This window comes from Ictalurus punctatus, chromosome 7 (assembly GCF_001660625.3).
Source record: "Ictalurus punctatus breed USDA103 chromosome 7, Coco_2.0, whole genome shotgun sequence".
In the NCBI taxonomy this organism is placed as follows: domain Eukaryota; kingdom Metazoa; phylum Chordata; class Actinopteri; order Siluriformes; family Ictaluridae; genus Ictalurus; species Ictalurus punctatus.
The window spans coordinates 33,380,637-33,408,249 of NC_030422.2; the positions used below are offsets into that span (position 1 = coordinate 33,380,637).

The 27,613-nt window shown below is 40.9% G+C and overlaps 1 protein-coding gene across 4 annotated transcripts; it reads right to left on the reverse strand.

Annotated features, from left to right (window-relative positions):
- Window positions 1-455: 455 nt before the first annotated feature.
- abhd3 (abhydrolase domain containing 3, phospholipase) lies at window positions 456-27,613 on the reverse strand. 4 transcript variants are annotated; one of them, XM_017472623.3, is made up of 11 exons: window positions 27,261-27,613; window positions 19,790-19,953; window positions 19,113-19,196; window positions 11,658-11,840; window positions 9,957-10,002; window positions 8,662-8,774; window positions 7,766-7,879; window positions 6,905-7,078; window positions 6,062-6,110; window positions 5,798-5,963; window positions 456-5,381 (listed from the first exon to the last, which is right to left on the reverse strand). In XM_017472623.3, exons 1-11 carry the CDS (start codon window positions 27,423-27,425, stop codon window positions 5,197-5,199), a joined length of 1,443 nt encoding a protein of 480 aa, XP_017328112.1. In that variant the 5' UTR covers window positions 27,426-27,613; the 3' UTR covers window positions 456-5,196. The 4 variants fall into 4 exon arrangements, with proteins under 4 accessions (XP_017328112.1, XP_017328113.1, XP_017328114.1 ...); XM_017472624.3 differs by lacking the exon at window positions 19,113-19,196 and having other exon boundaries at window positions 27,261-27,611; XM_017472625.3 differs by lacking the exon at window positions 7,766-7,879 and having other exon boundaries at window positions 27,261-27,611.

A 27,613-nucleotide genomic window follows, 5' to 3' on the forward strand; every position in this document is an offset into this window, starting at 1 on the left:
TCTTGGATATATTTTCAGTCAGGCTCATATGTACTTATACGACGAGACTTTTTAATTGAAAACGGTTCGACGAGATGGCTTTTCAAACACGGATTTGAAATCAGTGTTAAGAATCTGACAACATGGCGTAAATTATGTGCGGGTTGCCTCAAATAAGAGGGGAAACCCCGTATTTTTCCGATTGTTTGGGCTACTGCGCATGCGCGTTTCTCATTCACCGAGCAAACTGCGCTTATTGTTAACGGGCAACGGTTTATAATCTGCGCATGCGTCAATTTAAGAATCTGATTGGTCAATTGTTTTTTTTTTCGCTAACAATAATTGGCTCCTTTTACTGAGAGTTGGGACTTACGCAATAGCACCGCCATTTTAAATTTCCACTCATAAGCTTTCTGTTTAACACGTGTTTGTCATTTTAGATCTGTTGAATAAAAAAACAAAACAAACGCAGAATATAAGTTTTAAGTCCATAATTTATTCAAGACAGCAAATGCACTTTCATACAAGCACATGTGCATAGGCTTTATCTACATCCACATTTCTTCTTCTGTTTTTAATCTTATTGCTGAACTTGTTTAAACAAGACTATCCTTTTATAAATGTATAAATGGAAATATAACACTTGATCCTGGAAAAATAAGTATGTCTGTTGTGCTATGAGTTATGTCGTGTATGATGTTTTTGCTGTTACTTGGATGATTTCCTCAAGAAGTTCATTAACAGACCTGCCCAAGTAGTTTGTGGTCCTTCGCTTACATGTGGAATCAAACACTTTCCATTTAAACCTCATTTTCATCCAAACACACGGAAGTTGCATCCCAGTACTGTTTTTTTAAATGCGCACTTGTATACTCCGCCTCATTAAATTTCCCCACATGGTCAAAGCTTTGCTAACATTCTGTTACTTATCAACTCGTGTAATGTTTTTTTCAGATGATTGATAGATGATGGATCGACTCAAAAATCATCATAGATGTCATCATTTTAAGTTTCTTTTACATAAATTTTAGTTAATATAACTGCTAATATACTTTCTTTCTTTACTCTGATAGCCATTTAGCACAGTAAGTAACAACTTAATAGAACTGTACACAGATTGTGTTTTGGGAAAACAGTACTGAAATGCACAGATTAGAACAACATGTTCTGTCAAAAAAGAAAAAAAAAATACAGCAAAAACATCACGTTAAACCTCTACGTCCTCAGGTACATCATGGCAACTCCAATTGTGCAAGATATAAAACTTCTGTACAATTGTTTTTACTTTTCAAAGCTGCTAATCGGTTAGCATCGGACTAGCTGGAAAAATGACGCCGTCTTGCTCTACACTACATTTCACACAAGCATTTGTGCAGGTTGGTGTAAAATATAAGCAGATCTATCCAATATGGAGCTGCTGAGCGTGATAACAGGCTTTAACTCCAACTCTATTTTTCTTTTTACATTTATTTTCATTATTGAATCCTTGGAAGCTGGTTAAATCTGCTTAAAACCATTTAGAGGTAGGATAAATTGACCAGTGAAACAAGAGCACATTTCTTCTACTGTACAATTTTTTTCTTTTTCTTTTTTCTTTAAACAGTGTCAAAATCTGTTACAATAAATGATCTGGATACGTGCATGCAGAACAAACAGAAACACCTTTTTGGTACAATCTGTAATTTACGTTTCTTCTTTTTTAACAGATATCAATACAATGTTAAGATAAACTATTGACAAAAGAAAAAGTAAGACTTTAAATTGTGAAACCTTGAGTCCCTGAGGGCTAAGATGCTACAGACAGTGAGAGGAGAGAGAGAGGGGGGGGGGTGGATAATAAGAAATACATTTTTTTATTATTATTATTTTGGGGAGAAATGAAAAAATAAGTCAATAAATGAAAAAATGAATCTGGATTGAAATGGGAAAATTGAGAAGAAATTTGTTTAGAAATGAAGAACTGAGGAAGAAATTAGGAAGAATAAAAAAGAAGGCAGGAAGACATGAGGCAGAAATGGAAAGGACATTGAGTTGATAATGTGGTTAAAAATGGAGAAGAAATAGGGAAGAGAAGTGAAGAAATGGGTAATCGAAGGGGAAGATGGGGATGAAATAGTAAAGAAAAGTGGAAGAATTGGATAAGAAATGGAGAAGAGATTGAGGAAAAAATGGAGAACAAATATGGAAAGAATTGAGGTAATAATAATAAGCAACTGATTTAATATGGAATAAACATGGATGAAAATTGAGAAGATGGGAAATAAAATTAAGGAGTGAATACAGAGAGAATCTTTTTTAAAGAAAGTATATTTTTACTCAGTAAAATTATTGAGGATGAAGAAGAGCGAGAGAGTGAGGATGACACTAATCATTTAGTGTACTGATCAGTGTTAATTCATCTAATAGAACTGATGGAGATCCTCTGATAGTGATAAGTAAAGACATCCTTTATATTATAACAGTGGAGCTGAAGCTTATAACACTTAACTGGACCAAATCTGGTGGATGGGAACCAGAAATGCAGGCAACAGAACAAAATACCCGTTTAATGAGCAAGGAAATAAGTGGTCCACACTGACAAAGCACTCAAACAACTAATAAGCAGCGATGTGCTAAAGACAGCTGGGAATACTCATCCCACAAGACAGCTGGGAATACTCATCCCACAAGACAGCTGGGAATACTCATCCCACAGTATAGCTGGGAATACTCATCCCACCGGTTGGACGGTCAAGAGCAAGCTTTAACAAGAGTTAACCGGTTTCAGGGTTTAACTACTTGAGTGTCTTTGGAGCTGGTATCAAATCAGTTTCTCTCACTGAAGGATTGTGTGAATCATTTAAAGTCATGATGTTGAAGCTAGCTTTAGAGTCAGTTAGGCCGAAGTAACATGATAATAATGTACTTTAACACATAAAACATGATGAAAGCACATTCATTATGTTCACATTACAGTGACCCGAATCTGATTTATTTTTAAAAAATAAAATTACTAACTGTGAACAGAGACTTCATTTTAATTTGAATTTTTAATGAATAAATAAAAAATCAGATCTATGCTGCTTACTTATGCACCACTACAGTAGATCACATATATTTTACATTAGGGACAAAATGCAATGAATAAATGAATCATTTATGTCAAAGCATAAAATATAATGAAAGCACACATTACATTCACGTTACAGTGACTAAAATCTGATTTATTTATTTATATATTTTTGTGCCTAAAAATATCCAGTTTTAAAAAAGGCATATTTTTAAATTCATCTAAGGCCCCACCCCAGGACACTGTTTAAGTTACAGTTTTGAACTAGCTAGCTAGCTATTAAGGTAATGTTAACTAGCAAGACAGCTAATTATCTACTTATTTATGTATGTCCTATGACAAACTTTTAGTGCAATGCTAGCCAGCTAGCTATATTTAATATCTTCTTGGCAAGCTGTTAGATAAATACTTGTGTTAAGCTACCATACTCAACAATAAGTAACATAATCCCCTTGTAATACTTGCTAGCTTATTTAATAGATGTTCAATTCTATCTTTTTTTTTTTTTTTTTTTTAGCAAACGGTTATCCAATTTATAAATCTTTTTGAAATATCAGTTTCATACTATTAAAACGGCCGTACAATACGATCTCTCGCACTGCCGGTTTATTCATATTTTCACTACTGCTCTGAGGGATTGTCTCAAAAGCTGCGTTTGTGTTGTTCATGATGGTTTTGTGAATCGTGCACGTTATTAATCGGTGTGCATGCAGGGTCAGATGTAGCAAAGCAGTCTCACTAATGTCATATACATTTGTAATGGGAACGTGGCCAAAATGGTTCACGAGTACACCGAATATCGAAACGAATAAACGGTCAAGAGTTATAAAGAAGGGACGGATCGAGAGTGATCAGTGATCAGTGATGCACAGACATTTAAGGCGAGACACTACAGCCAGAAATTATTTTTGTCAAGCATTTCTCAGACAAACCACATCTACAGTATACCACACACCTCCACTCAAACCGTACTAATGAAAATGTTAGAAAAGTACAGAAAAATCTTTATTTCACTCTTTTCACTGAATCTATAAGCTCCTCCCACTACACAATCAGAAAAAAAGCTTGTTTCCTGATATATTCGTCAATGAATGTGTCATTAGGATATAATTTTGAAAAAAAAATTACTTTCCAAACCACAGTGACTACTGTAGAGAGGAAACCGCTTAAACCACGTTGTGAAATTTTGAACTTCAAAATCAGGGTGGTTTTTTTTTCTATATTCAAAACCAAAACTCCAAACTATCTCAGTTTCTAGATGAGCCATAGTCGTTAAATTTATATGAAATCTTCTCTAGTTAAAAGGGCATTACAGACGAATTTCCAAAAATGCCACTTATTGTTACACTTATGTTAGATTTTATACAGGAAATGGCTTTTTTTTTTTTTTTTTTTTTTTTAAGCATTTTATGGTATTTTCTTGATTAAACAACAAATCATCATTATTATGTAAATGACACACTTTTTTTACCTCATTTACGTAAATAAACGTCAAATATTCATTTGTGAATATTGTCAAATATATATAAAAATGACTTGTTAGAATTTTATCAACGAAATGAACTGTGAATTATTTGTTCGTTTAATTAACTTTCTTATGTATTCATTTTAACCGACCCTCTTCACCTGTAGTGTCTTGCCCTTTTGTCTCGGGAGTTTAAATAAGTCTTTGCCAGGTTGTAGAAAAGCCGTGTACTGCAGTCCTACACATGATCTCAGAATTAATCTGACATCACTAGAAAGTGAGAGATATTTAGATGCCAGTTTAAAGCAGACCAGAAATAAATGAATGCTGATTGGATGATTGAGAAACTCACAGATTCGTTTTCTTCCAGTTGATCCATTGGTCAAAACAGCGTACTTAAATCATACACAGTATAATGAAAGCGTAATGTTCTCTCAACCTGAATTAAGAGTCTGTCTCTCTCTCTCTCTCTCTGTCTCACACACATACACACTCGCACACACACATATATCTACATGTCTAAAGTAAGAAATAAGTAAAGAGTGAAAGAGTGATCTGAATCCACGAGCGATGCTGTGATCAGATAAACAACCGAATGTCTCGATCAGAAAATGTAGCTGTTGTGTTGTTGGTGTTGTTGTTGTTGTTTGTTTTTTTGCTCCTGGTTGTAGGGGGCGCTGTAGTTGAACAGGTCATCACTGTGTTAGCTTGCTATGTCCGTTAGCGCGCTGCCGTTTTCAACGACCGCCTTGATGAACTGTCGAAAAACTCGGTCCATGTAGGTGCTGTGACGTGGCCAGAAGCCCTCCAAAAATCCAATATGGCCGCCATGGCATGTGATGAGGAGCGCCAGATTTGGGTTCTGCTTCACTGCCTCGACAGGGATGGCTGCGCACACACACACACACACACACACACACACACACACACAAACCCAAAGTTGATTGTTTTCCTATCACAGAATGTTTTATTCCTCTTATACCACAGCAGTGAGACGTCAGAAATTTTACTCTGACTGTTTCAAAGCACTGACACTGGAGACTCCTTCCATAAATGTTAAATAAACATCTGCTTACAGAAAAACTTTACCACATCAAACAATTAAACACGTGAACAAGTTGTTACTATAGAAACAATACCGTATTAGAATGGGCACAGTAATATAAACCTGCGCTGCTGTCAGAGCTGCTGTTGTAGAAAACTAATCAACACCTTCTGATCCAATCAGAATCCAGAATTTCAAACAATGCCGAGGAAAGCGTCTGCATTTCAGACTCAAACAGATGTTTCGTCCGTTTCCTCACCGTGATTTGGCGAGAAAACGTCGTCTGCCGCGTTGAGACACAACATGGGCACCTGCACGGACTTCAGCTTGTAGATGGGGCTGGCGTCTCGGTAGTAATCGTCGTTAGTCGGGTAGCCAAACATTTTTGATGTGAAACGTTCGTCAAACTCTCGGATGGTTTTGGCCTGAAAGACAGGGAGAAAACAACGTAATCGTAAGCGTATTACGGTTTGCTTATTTCACAGTTTGATTAGCTGTACTGAGAAAGAAAAGCAGGTTTTACCTTCATCACATGGTCTATGTCATAATTTCTTTCGAGAACAGGCCTGTGTCTGTAAAAAAACAAAACATATTTATCATGGATATTAAAAGCATTTCTGAAGACATTCATTCAAAAGCATTGCTACGCTGATGATAAACACAGTCAGCATTATTTTCTATTAATCATACATTACAATAGAGGTCGACCGATTGATCGGTTTTGCTGATTAATCAGCACCGATAGTTTTTAGCGGCTGAGGAGGGTCCGCTGTCGTTATACAGTACGAGAGCGGCTTCTAGAGGCGAAATAAAAACGATCGTGGACAAATTTCGTTGTGTTATTTGAAGTGTTTTTGATTCAGTTCGGACGTCTCTATTTTTGGATGTATATCTTTTATTTACATTAATATTTATTAATAGTTCATTTATATTAATATTTATATATTTATTTCATTTTAAAAAGTACAGTATATTTTCATGGTGCAGTCAGTACTGTTTATTTTTGTCATAAAGTTCAGCGATATTTTACTTTGGGCGTGTTTTCATTCGGTAAGAATTTTAAAAACTATCAGTTGATTAATTGGTTTTCGGCAGGTACCGTGGTCGACCTCTACATTACACAGTACAAAAATAATGACAGACTTTTGTTCTGGAGATTTGACGCTAACTAGCTAATTAGCATCTGGACACTCCATGATGAAGAATCAAATGTGCTTGGGCCAAATTCTATTAGGACTTGTGTTTATAAGGAAGTTCATTTGTCAAACGGTTCATTTCCAAGCAGGAATTCCTACGATCAGCCGATGTTGATCAGACATTATGCAAAGCTAGGCTAGGTTTGGATGATAACGCTCTCCCGGTGTACCGGTGTACAGAGGCCTGAAGGCAGCTGGTGAGATAGGAGTTGAAGAGAAAGCGATCGAGAGGCTTCTCCAGGGAAGCGGTGCACTTGAATACGTCCCAGCCAGCTGAGAACACAACAACACCCTTCAGGCACGTAGCGTGACCTTTACGACCCAGGTAGTTCGCCAGCATCATCCTGCAGAGAAACAACATTAAGCAAGGCCTTTAAAACTCGATTTAGAGAAATGCAAGTTACACTGTACGATAAAATTGCAAGTTAGTGTATCATTTCTAGCTGAGTGGCATTTAGTTAGCAGTTAGGCGTCATACAGTAAGATTATTTTGCCCATTTTGCGTGGGAAGTGAAGCTCATTCTATTGAACAGTTTCCACAAAATTTGTACTTTATCCCTAGCATTGTTTTGCCCCTTTAACGGCACGGACTGTAAAGACGTTTCAATGTCTGGTCTTATTTTGAAGGCAAGGTGTGTCACGTCAGGTCACATCAATAATCGTTCAGATTTTTAAATAAATCATGTCTATAATGTGTCTTTTCTTAAACTGTAGTAATAAAAATATCAAAACTCCATATAAAAAGAGTGACTAAAAAAGAAAAATTGCATCTTGTACAGTATGAACAAACTCATATGTCCTAAATGTAAATTCCACCTAATTTGCTGATTTGCTAAACGTGTAAACGTGTTAAATACGTAGCCTAACGGGACTTTGTGGTAAAATCTATTTCTTGGCTTTGAGCATTAAAGTAACTAAAGGTGAAGTTATGTGATTTCATACAGATTCAAAACAGCAGACTACGACAAACACACTACTATTCAGATTCATTTTATTTATTTTTGGAATGTTTGTGCACCATTTAAACCTACCTGACATTTGTTCTTTCTAAGTGAATGAATGTGTGTGTTTTTCGTGGCAGGATGCTGGGCCCGCTCTTCAGTCCTGCGTGTTCAGATGCTGAGTTTGTGGAAACGGATGTCGTACTTCATTCAGCGTGGGGGGGAGGAGGAGGGGGAGGGGGGTTGCGGTAGTTAAATTAGGACAGAATGTGTACAGAGGTGCTAAAACATTTCTGCTGCGCTGTCACATACATCGACGCTGGAACACTTGGCTTTCAGAGAATGCGCAGTATTCTCAGTGGAGCTGATCGATAAAAATAAACACTTATGTAGAGTAATGAAAACATTCTGAGTCCTGTGCTTACATCCTAGAGAACTTGAATATCTCAGATTTTTGCTGCCTTCAGGACTAAAAATTTTATATATATATATATATATATATATATATATATATATATATATATATATATATATATATATATATATATATATAGTGTGTTAAATGTCCACCTATCAGCTACCTCTTGCCTTAGCGTGGACTCCATCAGCGTTTTCCGTCTCCGCTCCCTATTCCCTACAGAAGTGCACTAAATAGATAATATAATGGATTCCACACCCCTATGTGCTCTTATGTATGATGTCTAATTTGGGATTTAGCGCCCTGCTCCCTATAGAGGCGCACTAAATCGCAAGCTTTTACACCCTTTACAGTGCACTTGGTGTCTAATCTGGGATTGAGCTCACTAATCCCTACAGAAGTGCACTACATTGATACCTAGTGTATGAAATAACAGCACTAGTAGTAGTGTCAAATGTATTTCATGTGTATGTTATGTAATTTAAATGCTAGAGTACATAATGCATGTAATGTATTTGTGTGTGTGTGTGTGTGTGTGTGTGTGTGTGTGTGTGTGATGAATCCTCACCCTCCCATGGAGACTCCAGCAGCCATGATGGGAGCGGTTGGGTAAGTGTTATTGACGTGTTCAATCACCATCTCCAGGTCCTCCGTGTTCGCTGCACAGTACGTCCGAGGAGTCTGAACCACACACACACACACACACACACACACACACACACACACACACACAGACATGAGATTGGCGTCAGTTTCAATGTAAAACACTCCCAATGGGATAATTACCCTAGTGAATTCGGGCGTGCCGTATTTATTTAGAGGGCGCCACTCACACATCTAATCACAGTTGTGTTTCCAGGTGTAAAAGACTGAGAATTCCGATCTTACGCCCTCGAGTACAGACTGTAACACACTTCTATTCGGTCCTTAAAAAGCACGTGTTGGTGACACACGTCCTGGTTTTGTCGAGTCCGCTTTCTTTCCACTCCACGGCACAAAATCCTGTTTTTTTTAAAACACTTTACTTTTAAACTGTGGTTTTGTTGTGACACACCGTGAGTTTCTATTGAGTTCTGCATCGTGATTGGTCAGAAGGTGTTGATTAATTTTTTGTAACGTTCAATCGAATACGTTATCGTTTCTATAGTAACGGCTCGTTCGCAGGGACGTGTACAGCGGACGCTCCGCTAATATTTAAAGAAAAAATAAAAGGTTTGAAAAAATGTGTGTAATTGTTGATATTCTGTGAGGAGATGTCCATTTACAGTATGTAACGTGTATGGATGGAGTCTCCAGTGTCAGCACTTTGCAACAGTCAGAGCTAAAGCTGTAACCTTAAGGACTTAAAGGAGTTTACGCTTCTTTGCAGTTTCTCGGTAACATGATAAAGCTGCGTTTTTTTCTCTTGTTAACGTCAAGATAGAGAGAATAAAGAGAGGGAACGACTTGTTTACAGCTGCTATAACGCAAGCAACAACAGGAACTAACTTGTTTCTGATGAAAAAATACACGTTGCTATGTGAGAAATGAATAAATCGTAATTGTTGGTCAGTTGCTGTGGGATAAGAGGAATAAAACAGCTGGGGACGTGCTGTTAAAGGAAAATAGTCAAGCTTAGCAGGGTAACAGTGACTCCACTTCAGCACACTTGCCTCGGCTATCTGATGTTAAGAAGCTAGCCAGGTTATTATATTGTGTAACTAACATCAGTATATTATTCTAATCAATCAGTCGAAGCACTAAAAAACAGTTGTCGCTTAAGCCCCGCCCCTTTTTTGGTGAGTAAACGTGTGTCTTTTGCTCAGCAGCGAAACATGAAGAGTGTAACCACACACCCAGGAGTAAAGGAAGTCGTACTCTTACCAGAAGCTTCTCGCCAGAGACGCCTCGGTTGTTGAACACAACGCACCTGAAAAACATTGAGTCAGCGTTCAGACATCTCCGCAAACCACAACACACACACACACACGCATGCACACACATTTCACACTTCGATCCGGAAGTTTCCGCCTTTTCTTCAAAGGCAAGACACAAATCTGCACATCTCATCGAGGTGAACAGCAGTTTTTGTTTACAAACCAAAAATGAGAAAAGAGACTCGTTTGTAATCGTTTCTACTTCTTTCACACAAACCGTAGAAATCAAACATTCATGAATGGAAAATTTTTTTAAAAAAGAACATTTAAGTCTCAAATTGAATCTGAGTTGATGAAAAACAAGTAAAGGATATATATAAAGGTCATGTAAGAGTTTAACGCCCTTCATGTAGTTTAGCGTGTGTGTGTGTGTGAGTGTGTGTGTGTTTCTTTGCTGCAGTATGAAGTCGAGTGACAATCCATTATGTGCTACAGACAAACTCGAACTGCAAGATGCCACACCCCGACTCATAGAATTCCCTGTGTCGGTGTGTTAATCATGGTGTGTGAAGAGCAGTGTCTGAGAGGAAAGAGCCGAAAGAGAGTACACTCTCTATAAGACTCTTTATAATAAAGAGGATGAATATATTTTACTATAAAACACTTTCACAACCATAACCAAATATATGTCTATATATGTCAAATGTAGGGCAATATAGGCACACATTAACTACAAAAGAGATGGTTTGTATTGCAATATATACCAATTTTAAATATTCATTAAAGCATGCCTTTACAGTCAAGAAAACGTGATGAAGTGCCCTAATGGCTGCTTTTTCGGCTGCTCCTGTTAGGGGTCGTCAGAGCGCGTCATCCGTCTCCGTCTTACTCCGTACTCTGCATCTTTCTCTGTCACACCAACCCGATATACCCCGCACCCCTCCTCTTCACATGCCCACATCATCTCAGTCTCGCCTCTCTCACGTTGTCTCCAAACCGTCCTACCAGCGCTGTCCGTCTAATATACTCATTTCTAATAATGTCCATCCGCGTCACTCCCAGCGAAAACCGCAGCATCTTCAACTTTGTCACAGTTGGTCTCACTACCTTCTCGTAAACTTTCCCCTTCACGCTTGCAGATCCCTTCCATCGCAAATCACTCCTGTGAGTCTTGTCCACCCACTCCACCCTGTCTGCACTCTCCTTTACTTTGGAAAATACTTTGACCCCAAGTATTTAAACTCATCCACCTTCACCATATCTACTCCTTGCACCCTCACCACGCCACCACACTCCCTCTCATTTATTCCTTCTTGCACCTACTCACGTTCGTTCCCCTTCTCTCCAATGCGCACCTCCACCTCTCCAGGCTCGTCTCAGCCTGTTCCATACTCACACTACAGATCGCAGTGTCATCCGCAGACACCATAGTCCATGGGGACTCCTGTCTGATCTCACCCGTCAACCTGTCCATCACCCTTGCAAACAAGAAAGGGCCAAGAGACGATCCATGATGCAATCCCACCTCCACCTTGAAGCAGTCCATCACTCCTACCACACACCTCACCGCTGTCACACTGTCCTCATACGTATCCTGCACCACCCTCATATACCGTACTTCTCTGCCACTTCCTTTTTTTTATTTTGCTGCCCCTGCCCCTCAGACAGCCTGCGTCTGCCCCGGGGCCATTGTGTGGTTGTAACTAACCTGTATCCGAGCTCTCGGCTCTGCTGCACCATGTGCAGGATGTAGGACTCGCGGCTGGTTCCGGTCAGACCTGGCAGAAGCAGGACAGTGGGGCGAGTGGACGAGTCGGGGTGAGAGAGGCTGTCTTCATTATCAAACCAGTCCAGAGATATCTGACCTCCATCTGGCGCTCTGATGAGCTCACTGCCGCACACACACACACACACACACACACACACACACACACACACACATTTATATGTAACAGTCCAATCTGCTACCCAGAATAATCATCATGGAAAATAATACGTTACATAAAACAGCTTTCTCATTCGCGGTGAGTGTCTCACCCTGATCTGTTTGGAACCTTGAAAATACACAAACTAGCTCAATTTGTGCTGAATATATATTAATTATCAAAGCCATATGGGTCGATAGGCACGCTGCTGGAATCTGAGAACTCTGTGTTCAGAATATGGTGCAAAAACATCAGGATAAGCACAAATAAGAACCATCATTGTTCAACAATGCCTGAAAAAATTACTTTAATGCTGATTAAATCGTGGTAGAAACCTTTCACACCAAACAAATGCTAAAAAAAAACATCATTCTGTAATTAGACATTTCCTTAGGATCTATGAACGGATCATCAACGTGACAACATGAACAACTTGCGACAGCTGTCACTGGCACTGTTAACATATTGTCCACTGACTCATTCAGAAGAGATGTGATCTCTGCTTATTCCTTCATCGTGAATGATTTCCTTTGATTGAAACGCCTAAAAAGAAGGAGGGAGGACATTGCGTACGTTATTACTTACTTAACGCTCTTAATGCTTTAGTGCCTGCCTCTGTCTCTGAAGGTGTGGAAGGTTGTCTTGCTGAACATCCCGGCAGTAAAATCACAATGAATGTGGCTTTTAGGCGTTTTTTTTTTGTACTATTAAAACTGGAACACACCACCTCTAGAAATTCATCAGAACAAAAACAAAAGATACACAAAACAAAACACGAGACTCCCGAGTGGCGCAGCTGTCTAAAGTCTTGCCTCTTGACAACGCCGCAGTCGTCCATGACCTGGAATACAAGAAAGCGTAATCATCCCTGCTTTCTGAGTGGAAACGATGGCCTCACTTCTTATCCTCATCGAATACCGCTCACATCTGTCACGTTCGGTCGCACTAAGACATCTTACAAGCAGAATCTTTTCAGAGAATGTTCGCTTAATCACTGCAAAAAGGCCATCGTTCAGAGACACGTTGCATGAACGCTCTGTATCAGAATATGAAATGGCCTTAATTAGGGTTTTGTAGTTACACGATGTTTAAGTGTCACACGATCTCAATATAAAGTACACCCGTTCATTGTAAAATCCAGAGTCTGTTCAGAACATACCTAAACAAGAAGGATACCTCTGCCACCAGCAAGTCTAGACCTTCTTGTTACTAATGTGTACGCCTGAAATACCCATTAAAATAAACGTCAAACAGGAAGGAAGTTATTGAAGAAAAAAGAGCACGTATTTCAGATATTTGACCTTCGTGTGACCTTGACCCTGTTTGGATCAATTCCAAGGTCTAATCAGGTCATCTGCTGCTTACAGTGATAATTCCATGGAGGAGGCATAACAACCAACATCAGCTATCAAAACAAGTCCAGGACAAGGGCTATTATACATTTTATGGAACGCCTGAGATACAGTGAAGCAAGGTGGTGTTAGCATAATGTTCTGGGGACGCTTTTTTTTGTCAGCAGGGACAATTTTTGAGGGTGAGACGGATGGAGCCAAATACAGGGCACTGGTAGAGGAAATCCTGTCCCAGTCTGTGAGAGACTTGAGACTGGGGGTGGAGTTTCACTTTCCAATGACATTGAGCATACTGCCAGTGCTTCAACACCAGCAACCTGAATGTGTCCAACTGAGCATTAACATCTCCATCCAGTCTGACAGAGCGCGAGCGTTTTTTAGCCAAGCAGAATAGACGACAATATCAGGATGCAGATGTGCAAGGCTAATAGAAGCATATCACAGCTGTAACTGCTGCCAAAGGTGGTTCTAACACCTAAATATTGACCCAGGGTTGTGAATACTTGCGCAACCTAGAAATGTCTGCATATTTATTTAATTAACATTTGTGGCACAATAATAAATGTTTTGCGCCATCGGATGTGTAAATCTGATGCTAAAAATCTCAGTGAAGTCCAATGAAAGTTCACTTTCAAGCTGTAAATGCAGAAAAGTTCGAGGGGGTCAAATCTTATGTAAGGCGCTATATATTACCAGTACAGCATGCCACAACATGCCTAGTGAAGATAAAAGCAGAGACCGTTCAGAGTGTGCTATATACCGTATAGCCTATAACAGACAAAGGCTTGCTGCTGGTAAGTTCTGTCGAGGGTGTAAACACATCAGGTTTAATTAAATCCAGATTAAACACTGGGCGATTAAAAGACTTGATCCTTTTATCTGTCAGATATTTGAGCTATGAAACTGACCAAGACACTAATCTCTTCACAGCTTCCGGTGTTTAATATGCTGGCTTTCATGTAAAACCTTTGATCTGCTGTTACATTTCCTTTCCAGCATCTGAAGTGTTCCTGCATTATTTAACCCAAGTGTGCAATTTGTCCCAATAGGGCCATTATAATAAGTGAGGAATAACACACAACAGGGCATGCTTTTATAGGAAAATAATCCTCGACGAGGTGGTGTGATACGGCCCGTGAGATGCGGAGTTACTCTTACCATCCTGACACTGACTATTTTCCTATAACAGCATGACCCATTAACAGTGTTTCATTCCTCTTTGATTTCCGAACACTTACAATGTTAGTTTATTTAAAGTGCACCTATTATGGATTTGAAACGTGCCTAATTTTGTTTTAAAGCTCTCATATGATAGATTTACACGCATCTGAGGTCAAAAAACACTTTGACGTGCTCATTATTTAAACTGCAGCATTACCTTTACCCCCCAGGTGTCGCAAACGACTCGTTAAATGATTCGTTCTAAAGGATTCGTTCTAAACTGCTCCTTTCAAAGGGCATACCCTGCTCTGATTGGTCAGACGTCCCAGTCTGTCGTGATTGGTCTACCGCTGTCAGCGTGTTTCAAAAAGGAAACGCCCACTACCATTTCAGCTCTGTCTGTTTGCAAGCAGGCGATGAAGACGAAAGGCGGGGCTTTTTGTTACAAACCTACGTAGGTTAGTACAGGAAGTGAGTCTGGAATCACTAATGACTCATTTCAGCTGTTCAGAATCGGTTCATTCTTTTGGGAGTCCTGAAACTTTGCCAACGTTTTTATGTTCACAAACAGCTCTATAACACGCTACACGAAAGGGAATATTTGTTACCATAATAGATGCACTTTAAAGAACAACACATGAGGCTTTTTAACCATTTATGGTTATATTTAATGTTGTGGAATGTTGGCGAAACAAGTTAGTTCCCGTTCTCACATATTTTCAGCTATAAACAGTCATTCCTTCACCAGCCTCTCTGTATTCTCTCTCGAAGTTAATAAGACAACAACAACAAACGAACAAAAACACAGCTTATTGTGTCATCTGTCCTGAAGATGTAGGAACGCTTAAAGTTACAGCTTGACCTCTGACTGTTACACAGCGCTGACACTGGAGACTCCTTCTGTAAAGGTTAAATAAACATCTCCTTACAGAAAACCTCCCCACATCAACGATTGCACCTGTTTTTATTCAGTTTATTATTAGTGACGGGGCGTCTATGTGAATGACAAGTCCCTGTGAATGTGTTACTGTAGAAATGATAACATATTAGAACAAGCGCATTTATATAAACTAAAGTACTGGTGTAAAGCACTGAATTAAACAGTGCCAGTCAGCACAGAGTGAGAGAGAGAGAGAGAGAGAAACTGCAAACTGGCACAGCTTCGTTCCAACCTGCACTGAGCACTGACATCATCAGTTTTTCCCTTAGCTCCCTCCCTCTCTTCCTCCCTCCCTCCCTCCCTCCGTTGCTGTTCCTGACTGTACAGAACAGTGTCTTCCTCTCAATATGGGACTGCAGCCAGATTCGAAAGAGAACTACACCACATCACACCGCTCGCAAACGCAAAGCACAACACACCAACCTTTATACACCAACACACCAACCACATTACACCAAACAACTGTGAACATTGTTTGTTGATGGAATGGCCTCTATGCCCTTTGTTGTTGACTTCTGCAAGCTCAGACACTCAGCCCTTAATCGATAGGCACTCTGCAGTTTTATATAAGCATGACGGGACGATCAGATTGGGTTTGCTCTCTGCATTAGTCTAGATCGAGTGTGTAATTTCAGAGCAGGTGTAGAATACGCAGTCTGAGATCAGCCTGTTCTCCTCTTCCCTCACCGATCAGCCCTCTCCCTCTCTCTCTCTTTCTCTCTCTCTCTCTCTCTCACACACACACACACACATACACACACAAGAGGAGATACTAATTACATCAGCATTTTGATTCCACTTCTATATAAAAATCCTCCAGGAGAACTCACTGTACTACTCAACACCGAGAGCTCCAACAAACTGCCCATGGAGACGGTCGAAATTATGAATTATTTCTCGACTACGACGCCACTCGGGTGACCTGGTGGTCATTTCCGAATTAATATATCGCGGCCATGAGATGCATTTTCTCGAGATCTATTTCATTGCATGTTAAAATGAGTGACAGACCGAGAAATCAAATGAATTACACCACTGTAGCACATTAACAAGTGAAAATATCTTCAATATAGTTCCATTTATCTAGCATTAAAAAAAAAAAAGATTACAACAAACAGAATAGATTATTAAACTTATTTAATAACAAGCTGGAAATAGGTTTTTTTTTTTTTTTTTTTTTTTTTTTTTTTAGAAATAAGCAACCTTATCTGCCAGTGGAAAAATTTGAAATTGAAATGAGTAAAAATTATCTAGAAATAGGTTTACTAATCTCATATTTGGGTTATTGTAATCTTACCAATAGGAAATACTAAATACATTTAGACTATATTCAAAATATTTTAATTTGCCATTTATTTTTTTGCACTGTAGTGTTGAGACGTGGATCTTCCAGCTCATGGTTAAACATTTCGAGACTCTAATCAGACTCGATTGATATCCTTTACATGTGATGTGAGGACAGAATCTCATATACAGTAAGATATGTTGAACAATACATATTGGCATATACTCTTAAGTAGCTAACTAGCTACCACTCGTCAGTCAGGTTTCTGAAACTAAACACTGGCCTGGGCAACACACTGGAGCTCGCTAATCAATTTATATCTAATTCTTCATTAGTTATTATAGCTGGGTTGTTGTTTTTTTTTTTCATTTAATGAAAGTACACAGATGACACAGTGACACTGACACAGCAGTATCATGAACGAGTGTCTCAGATATACTGTAGCAGCTCTGTTTTCTTCCAAACAACTCAATACTGCTTAAGTACTCCCTTCTTGGTACAGAATTAGGATCCATTTCACACCAGAGTCTTGCAAACACGCACACAGTGGATGACATCACCACACACAAAGTCATTTCTCTCTCGGGGCGCCCAAACCCATACGACCTTGTGTTGCGACAGCGGATGACCTTCAGTCCTTTGCAGCAGCTGGATGTTCCACATAGACAAGGCCAGTAATCAGATTTTAGCCAGTCTAATATGTTTTGCTCCACTTTAAGACCATTGTAGAGATGAACTCAAAAGATCCCTGCATTGATGACTCATGTCAATAAATGCAATCCAAGCAACGGGCTAACTCTCCAGTCAGCACATTTCTCAGTGATTAATTAGCTATATATACAGCCAATGAAGGTCTAAGAGTAGCTTCATGGCCGCGTGCCAAAACAACCAACCAGCAAATGTGATAATTACATATCATCACATCATGAAATTTGTGCAAATTGTGCAAAAACAAAAGGGGAAAAAATGTACAACCTGAAATCCACTAGAAGCTCCTTAATGACTGCCCGTTAATCTGAAGCTTTGTGTCCGTAAATCCCTCGCACAAAAAGCCCTTTTCAGTCTGGAGTATGAGTTCTGAAGATTAACCTTTGGGTAATAAAGCATATCCAGGGAACAAAAGGTATGCCTCAGGAATTTACTAATGAAATTCATGTAATTACTACGTCTCTAAATCACCCCCGACAGCCACAGTTCCTGTTTTCCATCCTACACGAAGCAACGTTGAAATTCCTGAAGTAATATTGCATTAAACCACACCCCCGTCTCAAATCTGATTGGTTGTAAAGTGTTGATTCATTTTCTATAACAGCGGCTCTGATTTATATCAATGCGCTTGTTCTAATACGTTACCGTTTCTATAGTAACACCTCATTCACAGGGACTTGTATGGCAGATGCTGTAAAAAAAAAAAATGTGTGTAATCATTTTCTGTAAGAAAAGCCTTTATTTCAGATTAATGGAAGGAGTCTCCGGTGTCAGTGCTTTGTAACAGTCAAGAAAGGAAGCTATGACTTTGTTTTCTGAAATCTTCAGGACAGAGGAGATTATGCTTCTTCGCGGTTTCTCGGTAACACAACACTGCGTTTTTTGCTCTTAGTAACTTCAAAAGAGAGAAAAGAGGCTTTTGAGGGAACGACTAAGTGCAACCAGGCTCATTTAGAACTGAAATACAAGCAAACATTAATTATACAAGTTACATTTCCAAGGATATAAAGACAGAATAAAAAGGGGCCTAATACGGAACCTTGTTGGTCACCATATTGCAGTTTTTAAGGCTGTAGAGATTCTCTGTTTTCCACCTCTTTATTTTGGTCTCTGCTATTATGTGACAGAACAAGATCCATGGCATACTTAATAACCTGGATGAATAAGTGTGCACACCCTTTTATAATTGGGGGTGTGGCTGTACTCAGTATTTAACGATCACATTCAAACTCATGTTCAAAAGTAATTATCACACAGCTGTCATCAATGACATGATTCTGATTAACCCCTTACAATGATAAACCGTTTCTATAGGATTTTCGTGACATCTCTTCTTGGTTTCATCTGACCATTAAAGCCGTGGTCCTCAGAGAGCGTACAAAGCATGGATGGGATCTCACCATCAAAAGGAATCAATCAGGACAGGGGTACAAAAGAATTTTCCAAGCATTAGATGTAGCATGGAACATTGTGGAGGTCGTCATCAACAAGTGGAGAAAATGCAGCACCACATCAACATTACCAAGAACAGAATGTCCCTCCAAAACTGATGAATGGACAAGAAGAACCGGTCAACAATGTGACAACAATCTCTCATATTCTTCACATGTCTGAGCTGTGAGTTAGGGTGGCTACACAGAAGCATTTTCTAACGAAGAAAAAAAATATCCAAGCCCTAAATCACCCCAAACCATGTGGCAAAATGTGTTACGATCTGACAATACCAAAGGCGGAACTTTTTGGGCATAATTCTAGAAGATATGTTTGGTGCAAAAAGAAGACTGTATATCACCTAAAGAACTCCACGCCCACGGTGAAGGATAGTGGTGGCAGCATCATACTATGGGGTTGCTCATCTACATCTGGGACGGGGGCTCTAGTAAAGATAGAGGTAATCATGGATAGCTCTATTTTGGCATCTCATGGTGTGCTAAGTCGGTAGACTCTTACCCAAAATGACTGAGTGCTGTATCACAAGCAAAAGGTGCTTTAACAAAGTATTAGTTAGGGGTGTGTACACTTATGCAACCAGGTTATTGTGTTTTCTTTTTTGTTTTTTCCCCCTAAAATGTTTCTATTTCTTTTTCTCTTGAATTTTGTTGGTTGCTGAAAAAACATCTGGATTTTGGTTAAATTTTTTTTGTTGTTGCATTACAAAACCCTACTATTTTAACAGGGGTGTGTATACTTTTATATGCGCATTATACTAACAAAGAGAGAGAGAGAGAGAGAGAGAGAGAGAGAGAGAGAGAGAGAGAGAGAGAGAGAGAGAGAGAGAGAGAAAGAGAAAATAATTCTTCTACCCTGTGAGGACTTGTGACCATTGATGGTACCACTGAGAAAATTTACACTGCTGCCCATAACACAGTAGCCACTAAGACAACATGGGTAAGAGTTTATTCCTGACATAAAGACCACGGCTCATGGCTACCAGTTTTGCTACTTTAATAGATTAATGAAAAACTTTACTTCCTGTAGGAGACCCAGGGCTTGGCAGTGAGGAACGGCCGGAGTAGAGTTTGTACCCGACTCTCCCAGCACCAGAATGGGGGGTAATATGTCTCCGTCACCACGGGGCAATTCTCCTTCAGAAACTCATAAAACTTCTTCCCTCCAGATACAAGCTTTGGTTTCTGCAAGAGAGAGAGAAGCATCACTCTGCAGCTCAAAGGATAAACCAATAAAAATGCTTTCCTAAACTCCTACGAGTACAAACTGAACATAAATATTAGCAAGTTTTCTAGCTAACAAAAGCAGAGAATTCAATTTTCTCACCAGATATACTATTTTTTTATTCATCAGGAGTACTTCCATGTACGAAGGAACATCAGAACAGAGGCTTTCAAAAAGTTTTTGTTCTAAGGCCATATTTGTGGATAGTAAAGGCCTCTGTATACGTAAAACGGCGATAACATCTGAAAGGGTGTGTGTGAGGACAAAAACACTACCTTCATGAGTTTACAAGCTCACATACTTGGTGGTTTCCGATTAGCCATCCCATACGAGTGCTCCAGCACTGCAGGTGGTGATGTTAAAATTTCACGCCAAATACCATGACTACAGATTGCTTGCTGCAACGTGCCAACATTTTAAACTAGAGAGGCTCAGTAGGTGTTAGAAGTACTTAAACAAATAATCAACCATGAGCAAGAGGAAGAACCACTTATTTATAAAGAGAAAAGGGAAAGAAAAGTATGATGCAGTTGGCATGTGAGACCACTAAATAATTTGATGGTTGGAGATAGTGAGTTTAGCATCGTAATGAAACCTATGCAATACATGGAATGATGCGGTTCTGTCATATTGTTTGTGCCAGCAGAAACTCGACTATGCATGAAGTATGTTGAGACTTTAAGTGTCACTGTGACCCCACACAACCACCCCATCACTGACCAGTTAAAGTGATGTGATGCTGGTGTAGTTCTGATGACATTACAGATAATGTAAAGACAGTTGTCTTTATAGTGACCTCTAAATTGGGCAGTTTATCTCAGGGAGCACAAACTTCACCTATTATGCAGCCTCTTTCTAGTGGAACACAATGCTAGTGATTATCATTCAAAGTGTCCATGATTACATCCATGAGTGCTTGCTAATTATTGCGGCTAATTGGCGGACTTCGCCTAAATGAATTTACTCATGCTAATATACCTGTATACTGTGCCTGTGCTCACACTCGCCCAAGTTCTGCTGAACAGAACAAGACAGTATTGGTAGCAATGGTTGAACTAGGAACTTGTACAGCGCCAGAAATCTAGATACTCCGCCCACTGAGTGTCTGATTAAAAGTTTTGTACACTTATCTGAACACAAGCTTCAGAATCTTGAAGATTCTGCCATCTGAATGGTTATTTACACTTCAGTCTGTATGCACCGCTGTGAATCCAGGAAAAGACAAATGGAAAAATAAACATTTAGACAGTGTTTGTCGCCAAATGTAGTGATGAAAAATACTGTACTATACTCTTAGCTTGAAGTGTCATGAATAATCCCATTCTCAGTGTGATGACTGCTGCCTTCATGTAATTTTGTTTTGGGTTCACGTCATGTGCTTTTATTTACATTTCCATGTGCTTTTCTGTTCTAATCCTGTATCAGCCCTAGTCCTGTCACTGGTTGATTATCTTAATGTGTTCAGCTGTTCTGTGTCTTTGACTTGTTTTGTTTCTGTGCCCAAGACTTATTCTCAGATTCCGTTTTCTGTTTTTTTTTATATTATGGATTATCCTGTTTTATTTTTACCTGCCTGTTGACCCCTGCTATGGACTTTGGTGATGTTTCTTGGATTGCTTTAAATAAAACACATGCTGAGTTTTTGTACGTGCATCCTGCCTTGATTAAATTGGCATAGAAAGAAGTCTACATAGCAAGGCTAAGCTCAGCTCAACCTGTTAAAGCCATTTTAGCTGGTTTTCTTCATTGGAGTGATAAACTACTGATGACTCAGGGCAATTCCTCTTAATCAGTCCAATTTAAACAATATTGTAGTGGTTTCCCTCACTAATTACTGAACTCTCACACTGTTGCTGCATTGTTATGTATAACCCCAATTTTGAAAAAGTTGGGACAGTATGAAAAAAGGTATTCAATGTTTTATCTAATCAACTGTATAGGTTTTGCAAATAAAAGTTTATTTTGAAATTGATGAAAAAAAAAGCCTTCAAAAAAGGCCTAGTCCTTCAAGAGCAAGGATGGGTCGATGGTCCCCAATCTGCCAACAGATGCATCAGTGAATAATCCAACACGTTGAGAACAATAGGTAGGATTTTGGGCACCTTCTACAGTTGACAATATAATAAAAAAAATTCAAGGAATCTGGTCAAATCTCTGTGCGTAAAGAGCAAGGCCAAAAACTGCTTCTGAATGCGAAGAGGGAAGATGGACAGAAGGGAGAGAGGGAACAGCCAGAGCTGCCATGTTTACGGATCACGCCAGGATGAGGCAATGCCAACAGAGTCAGATCCGTCAACCCCAGAAAGAAAGAGCCAACAAGCCCTGGCTGGCAGAATGCACCCGCTATACACAGAATCCACCCAGAACACCCACCCTGACAGCAAAAGTGGAAGGACAACCAGTTACACCCCAGACCAACAATCCTGTCAAAAAGACCCCAGAAAAAAGGGACCATAACAGTGACCTGTGTACACAAGGATGCCTGTGAAATCACAGCAGCCGAGGTAAAACTACAAAGCCAAACAGGTACCTGGCCACTCCTGGGGGGCATCATCCCTGACCTCTCAGTGCTTCAACTACTGGGGAGAGACTGGTCAGGATTCCCAGATGGCCCAGCTCCCAAAACAAACTTCACTACAAGAGAAAGCTCCATGGGTCCGGCAGGCCTACATGGCCCAAGACAAGGGGGACACCACAGTAGAAGGTGAGCCACACACACTAACCCAATGTCGACTGTGCTCCAACAGGTAACATGACAGGGGAACTTCATGCGGGAGTAGAAAAAAGATAACTGCTTGAAACATTGCTGGGCCCAGGTGTGGCAGATTGAAGGGATCGACCAGGACCCAGACCAGAGACTCCCCACAATGTACTTTCTGGTAAGGGGAGGACTACTGCGGGATCAACTGCAGAGTAGAAACCTGCGACCTCCTGGTGGTCCCCAAGGCAAAGACCCAGCTACTAATGCACCTGGCCAATGCCCATCCACTTGGCAGTCACCTGAGGGCACAAAAGACCTTGGAAAAATTGCAAGATTGCTTTCTCTGGCCCGACATGAATGCTGAGGTTCGAGCCTTCTGCCAGCAGTGCCCCAGTGCCAACACGTCCCCTTTGAGAGGATTAGCATGGACCTCATAGAGCCGCTCCTGAAATCTGCCTGGGGTCACGAATACATTCTGGTCATCATGGACTACACCACCAGGTACCCTGAGGCAGTGCTGCTACGAAAAGCCACCTCCCCCAAGATCACCAAAACTTGTGCTCCTATTCAGCCATGTGGGGATCCCAAAGGACATACTAACTGACCAAGATACACCCTTCACATCCAAACTACAGTAATGACTGATCTGTGTCAACTTTTTCAGATTAAGCACCTGAGGATGTCCGTCTACCACCCACAGATGGATGGGCTTGTCGAACGCTTCAACCAAACTCTGAAATGGATGTTGTTCTGGGTGGTAGATGAGGAAGGTAGGAACTGGGACCTCCTCCTGCCCTACATCCTCTTCACTGTCTGAGAACATCCACTGGCTTTACACCATTTGAGCTTCTCTTCAGGCAGTGATCTTGAGGCCTGCTGGATGTGGCCCAGGAGGCCTGGAATTAGCAGCCTTTGACCGTTTCACTCTGCCATTTTGTGTGCAAGTGCAGATCAACCGAGTGGCCCAATCATCCAGGAACACATGAAAGCCACTCAAAGAGAACAACAAAGGACATACAACTGTTCAGCTCAACCAACCCCAAGAGTTTCAGCCAGGTGATCAAGTGCTTCTGCTAGTGCCCAATGCTTCCTGTAAGTTCAGGAGTAAGTTCACTGCCAATGGCAAGGCCCATAAACAGTCCTTGTGAGGGTGAGTCCCATGAACTACTGCCTGCAATAGGTAAGGCCCTGCAATAGGTAAGGCCCTGGTGAGCAGACACTGAAATATAATACATAAACCTGCTACAAAAAGTGAGTTTAGCCTGCTCCAGTGGTGACTGCCTTTGCTACCCTAGGCACAGATCACAACGACCATACTTTGGTCCACAGGGAGAATACTTAACCCCCATGCAGAACCAGGAGCTGATGCAGCTGGTGGATCAATTCACTGATGTGTTCTCAACCACCCTGGGGATGACACAGCACAAGATTGAGACCCATCTGGGAGTCATGGTCAGACAGCAGCCCTACCGTGTCCCGGAGGCCCGCCACAAGGCGAGGAGGAAGTTGGCCGAATGCATCATCCGAGATGGCATCATTGAGGAACCCACCAGCCCCTGGTCCAGCCCCATTGTGGTTGTGCCGAAGCCCGACGGAAGTATTCGGCTTTGCAACAACTTCCAGAAGCTGAACCAGGTCTCAGACTTTGACAGCTAGCCCCTCTCTTAAGTGAACTTCACAAAAGGTTACTGGTAAGTAGCATTAGCTCCAGACGCAAAACCAAAGACTTTGCACCACTGACAGTGCCAGGTTCTCCCCTTTGGGTTACGTGGAGCACCTGCGACATTCCAGAGATTAATGGATGTCATCTTACACCCTCATCTTCGTTCAAAGCCACCTACCTGGATGACATGGTTATACACTCCTCCTCTTGGTCGAATCACCTGATCTACCTGGGGGAGTTCCAGAAGGAGCTCCGGAAGTCTGGGCTGATGGCTAACCCAAAAAAGTGTCACCTGGGGCTGACCGAGGTACAGTACTTGGGGTACTGCTTCAGCCATGGTCTCCTCAAACCATAAACAAAGAAGATTGAGGCAGTCAAAGACTACCCCTGGCCTACACAGAAGAAACAGATATGTGCTTTCTTAGGCTTGGTAGGGTACTATTGCAGATTTTTGCTTAACTTCTCCTCTCTAGCCTGCCCAGATCCTACAAAGAAAGGACAGCTGGACCGGGTGATATGGTCTGCCGAGGTGGAGCAGGTGTTCCAAGCCTTGAAGGAGGCACTCACCAGCGTTCTGGTGCTACGCAACCAAGACTTCACCCTCTCCATTGCAGTCCACACAGATGCATCTGAGACTTGGCTGGGCGCTGTTCTCTCGCAGACCTTCAACGGAATTGAACACCTAGTCCTATACATCAGCAGAAAGCTGTCTCCAGCTGAGAGGAAGTACGCTGCCATGGAGAGAGTAGTCGTGGCTATAAAGTGGGCCACCAAGGACCTGCGGTACTACATGGCAGGCCAACACTTCACCCTCGTGACCAACCACACTCTCTTGTAGTGTATGCAAATGGCAAAGAACACCAACACCAGGATAACACGATGTTTCCTTTCACTGCAGGATTTCTCTTTCCAGGTACAACACAGAGCAGGAGTCCTTTAGACAAAGTTACACCCTGTGGGCCCAGCACCCAGTGACAAAGGGCTTGGAGCTGGGGGACCTGTGGGGGACGGGGGGGGGGGGGGGGGGGGTGTACTGTGACGGCAGGCCGGTGGCCTGGACCCTAAGAAAAAATAGCATTCCTGACGCAACTGCCACCACAGTGCTGAAAGAACAACTCTCCTTCAGCACCACTTCTGTTTTGGACAGCTCAACAGTGCGTTGCTGCAAGGCAGGGCTACAGAAACACACACATCTGGTGGCTAATGGTCACAGCAGCAGTTCTCCACCATCCTGCAACTTAAGGGAGAGTATAAAAGAGCTGTACCCCTACAGCCAGGTGAGCTATCACTTCCATGACTCTGTCAATGCCTTTCTCTATGTCTCCTGCAAAGGAAACCGGATCAGAGGAAAACTATGCTCCCTGGCTACCTCTCCAGAACCCCCTGGCTTCTCCACAAATCTGCACACCTCCTGGGTCACCCCACAACGCCACTCAGCCATGATCCCTGGATCCCAGCACCGGCCAAGAGCCACTAGAGCACCTCACTCCACTTCCCTTTTCCCTACTTCAAGACACTTTCTTAAATAAAAGAGTATTCTTTTTCACCCAATTCACCTCCTTTGAGTCTGTGCTCAGTCCACCACAGCCTAGAGTTGTTACAGGATGAATGGCGGAAAATTCCACTTGCTAAACTTAACCAATTGGTGTCTTCAGTGCCCAGTGTTGCAGTCATCAGATTTGAAATGAGTGTATATTTTCAAAAATAAATGTAATTCACAAAGTAAAACATCAAATAATGTGCTAATGATGTGTTTTCACTATAGTACAGCATGAATTAAATTAACAAATGACTCTTTTTGTTTTTTGCATTTTCCACACTGTCCCAACATTTTTGTAACAACTGGCATATTTGGTTTATTATATCGCTCTAACATCGTTCTGAATATATCTAAATATTGTCTAGGGTTAGTCATGTTGAGTACGTGCTATTTTAGCACTGCTTGAGGTGAATTAATGAACACTGGAGGAGTTAATGCAACAGTGTTGGTGTTATATTAATACTGTAACTGGATAATTAAACACCACTGTGGATATTAATTCAGCTCTGTAGCTGTTGTGGATGTTGATTTAACACTGTAGGCTTTACTCGACACTGGAGTGTTCAATATTCCATCAACACATGTGCATGCATGTCAAATATTAAACAAACGTGAAGTGTTTGCCACAATGATAAACTGAAAACTTACAAAACCAATCATTTTTGTTCAATGTATTGTTATATAAATTATTAAAATATGAAATCATCATCATCATCATCATCATCATCATCATTATTATTATTATTATTATTATTATTATTATTTTTATTATTAACTAAATTAACTACTTGCCGGTGGTAAATGTGTAAAATTATACAATGGGGGGGCAGACAGCCAATCAGCTGTTTGTTACTAAGCAATCTGCTTCTTTTTTTTTATGGAATTTATTAGAAAGTGCAGTGAAGATGATGCTGACGAAATAGTGCGAGCTTTGAGTAACATTAATGATCGATGAGGATTTCATATGATCAAAACAATCACCTCCCAGTGCGGTGACGCCCCTAATAATAATAATAATAATAATAATAATAATAATAATAATAATAATAATAAGAGGAAGAGGAAGAAGAAGAAGAAGAAGAGAGGAAGATTTATATGAGACCTGGATGCTTGTGTGTGTGTGTGTGTGTGTGTGTGTGTGTGTATGTATTTGTATGAGACCTCGATGGCTGTGTGTGTGTGTGTGTGTGTGTGTGTGTGTGTGTGCGCCGGCCTGCAGAATTTCCTGCATCACTGACAGCGCGAGCGCTGCCGGTATATGTCCTATACGCGCCGTGTGCTGTATAACGGTGTCTGACCTTGCTGCCAGTAATGCATAAAATGAACACATCAGTGTCACCCTGAACCCTCTTCCGGGTGTTACCTTGGCTACAGACGTCCAGTAGTAGCAAGCGTAGGCGACGCCAAAGCCCAGCGCGAGCGCCAGCCCGACCCCGGAGCCGAGGAACCCACCGACCCGAACCTGGTTCTCCAGATACACCGACAGCTCCTTCGTTAACACGTGCAGGTTGAGATCCAATGTCATCATTGTGGGGTTTTTTCTTCTTCTTCTTTATTTTATTTTTTTTAATCAAATATATATATATATATTAATTTATTTATAAGCTCGGCTTGGTCCGGAGCGCGTGCGTCAATCACCCGGTGCGTTGCGGCAGAGCGCGAGCCGGCTGAGCGAGCGCGTCGGTTATACCTCTCCGCGTCCGTGAAGCGCAGTGT

Excerpts from the sequence above, each read along its gene's own strand:
- abhd3 (XM_017472623.3), bottom strand. The coding sequence starts at position 27,425 with ATGATGACATTGGATCTCAACCTGCACGTGTTAACGAAGGAGCTGTCG. Across the intron at positions 19,954-27,260 it reads ACTGGACGTCTGTAGCCAAG|AAACCAAAGCTTGTATCTGG; the intron begins GTAACACCCGGA and ends TCTCTCTTGCAG. Across the intron at positions 5,964-6,061 it reads ACATAGACCATGTGATGAAG|GCCAAAACCATCCGAGAGTT; the intron begins GTAAAACCTGCT and ends CCTGTCTTTCAG.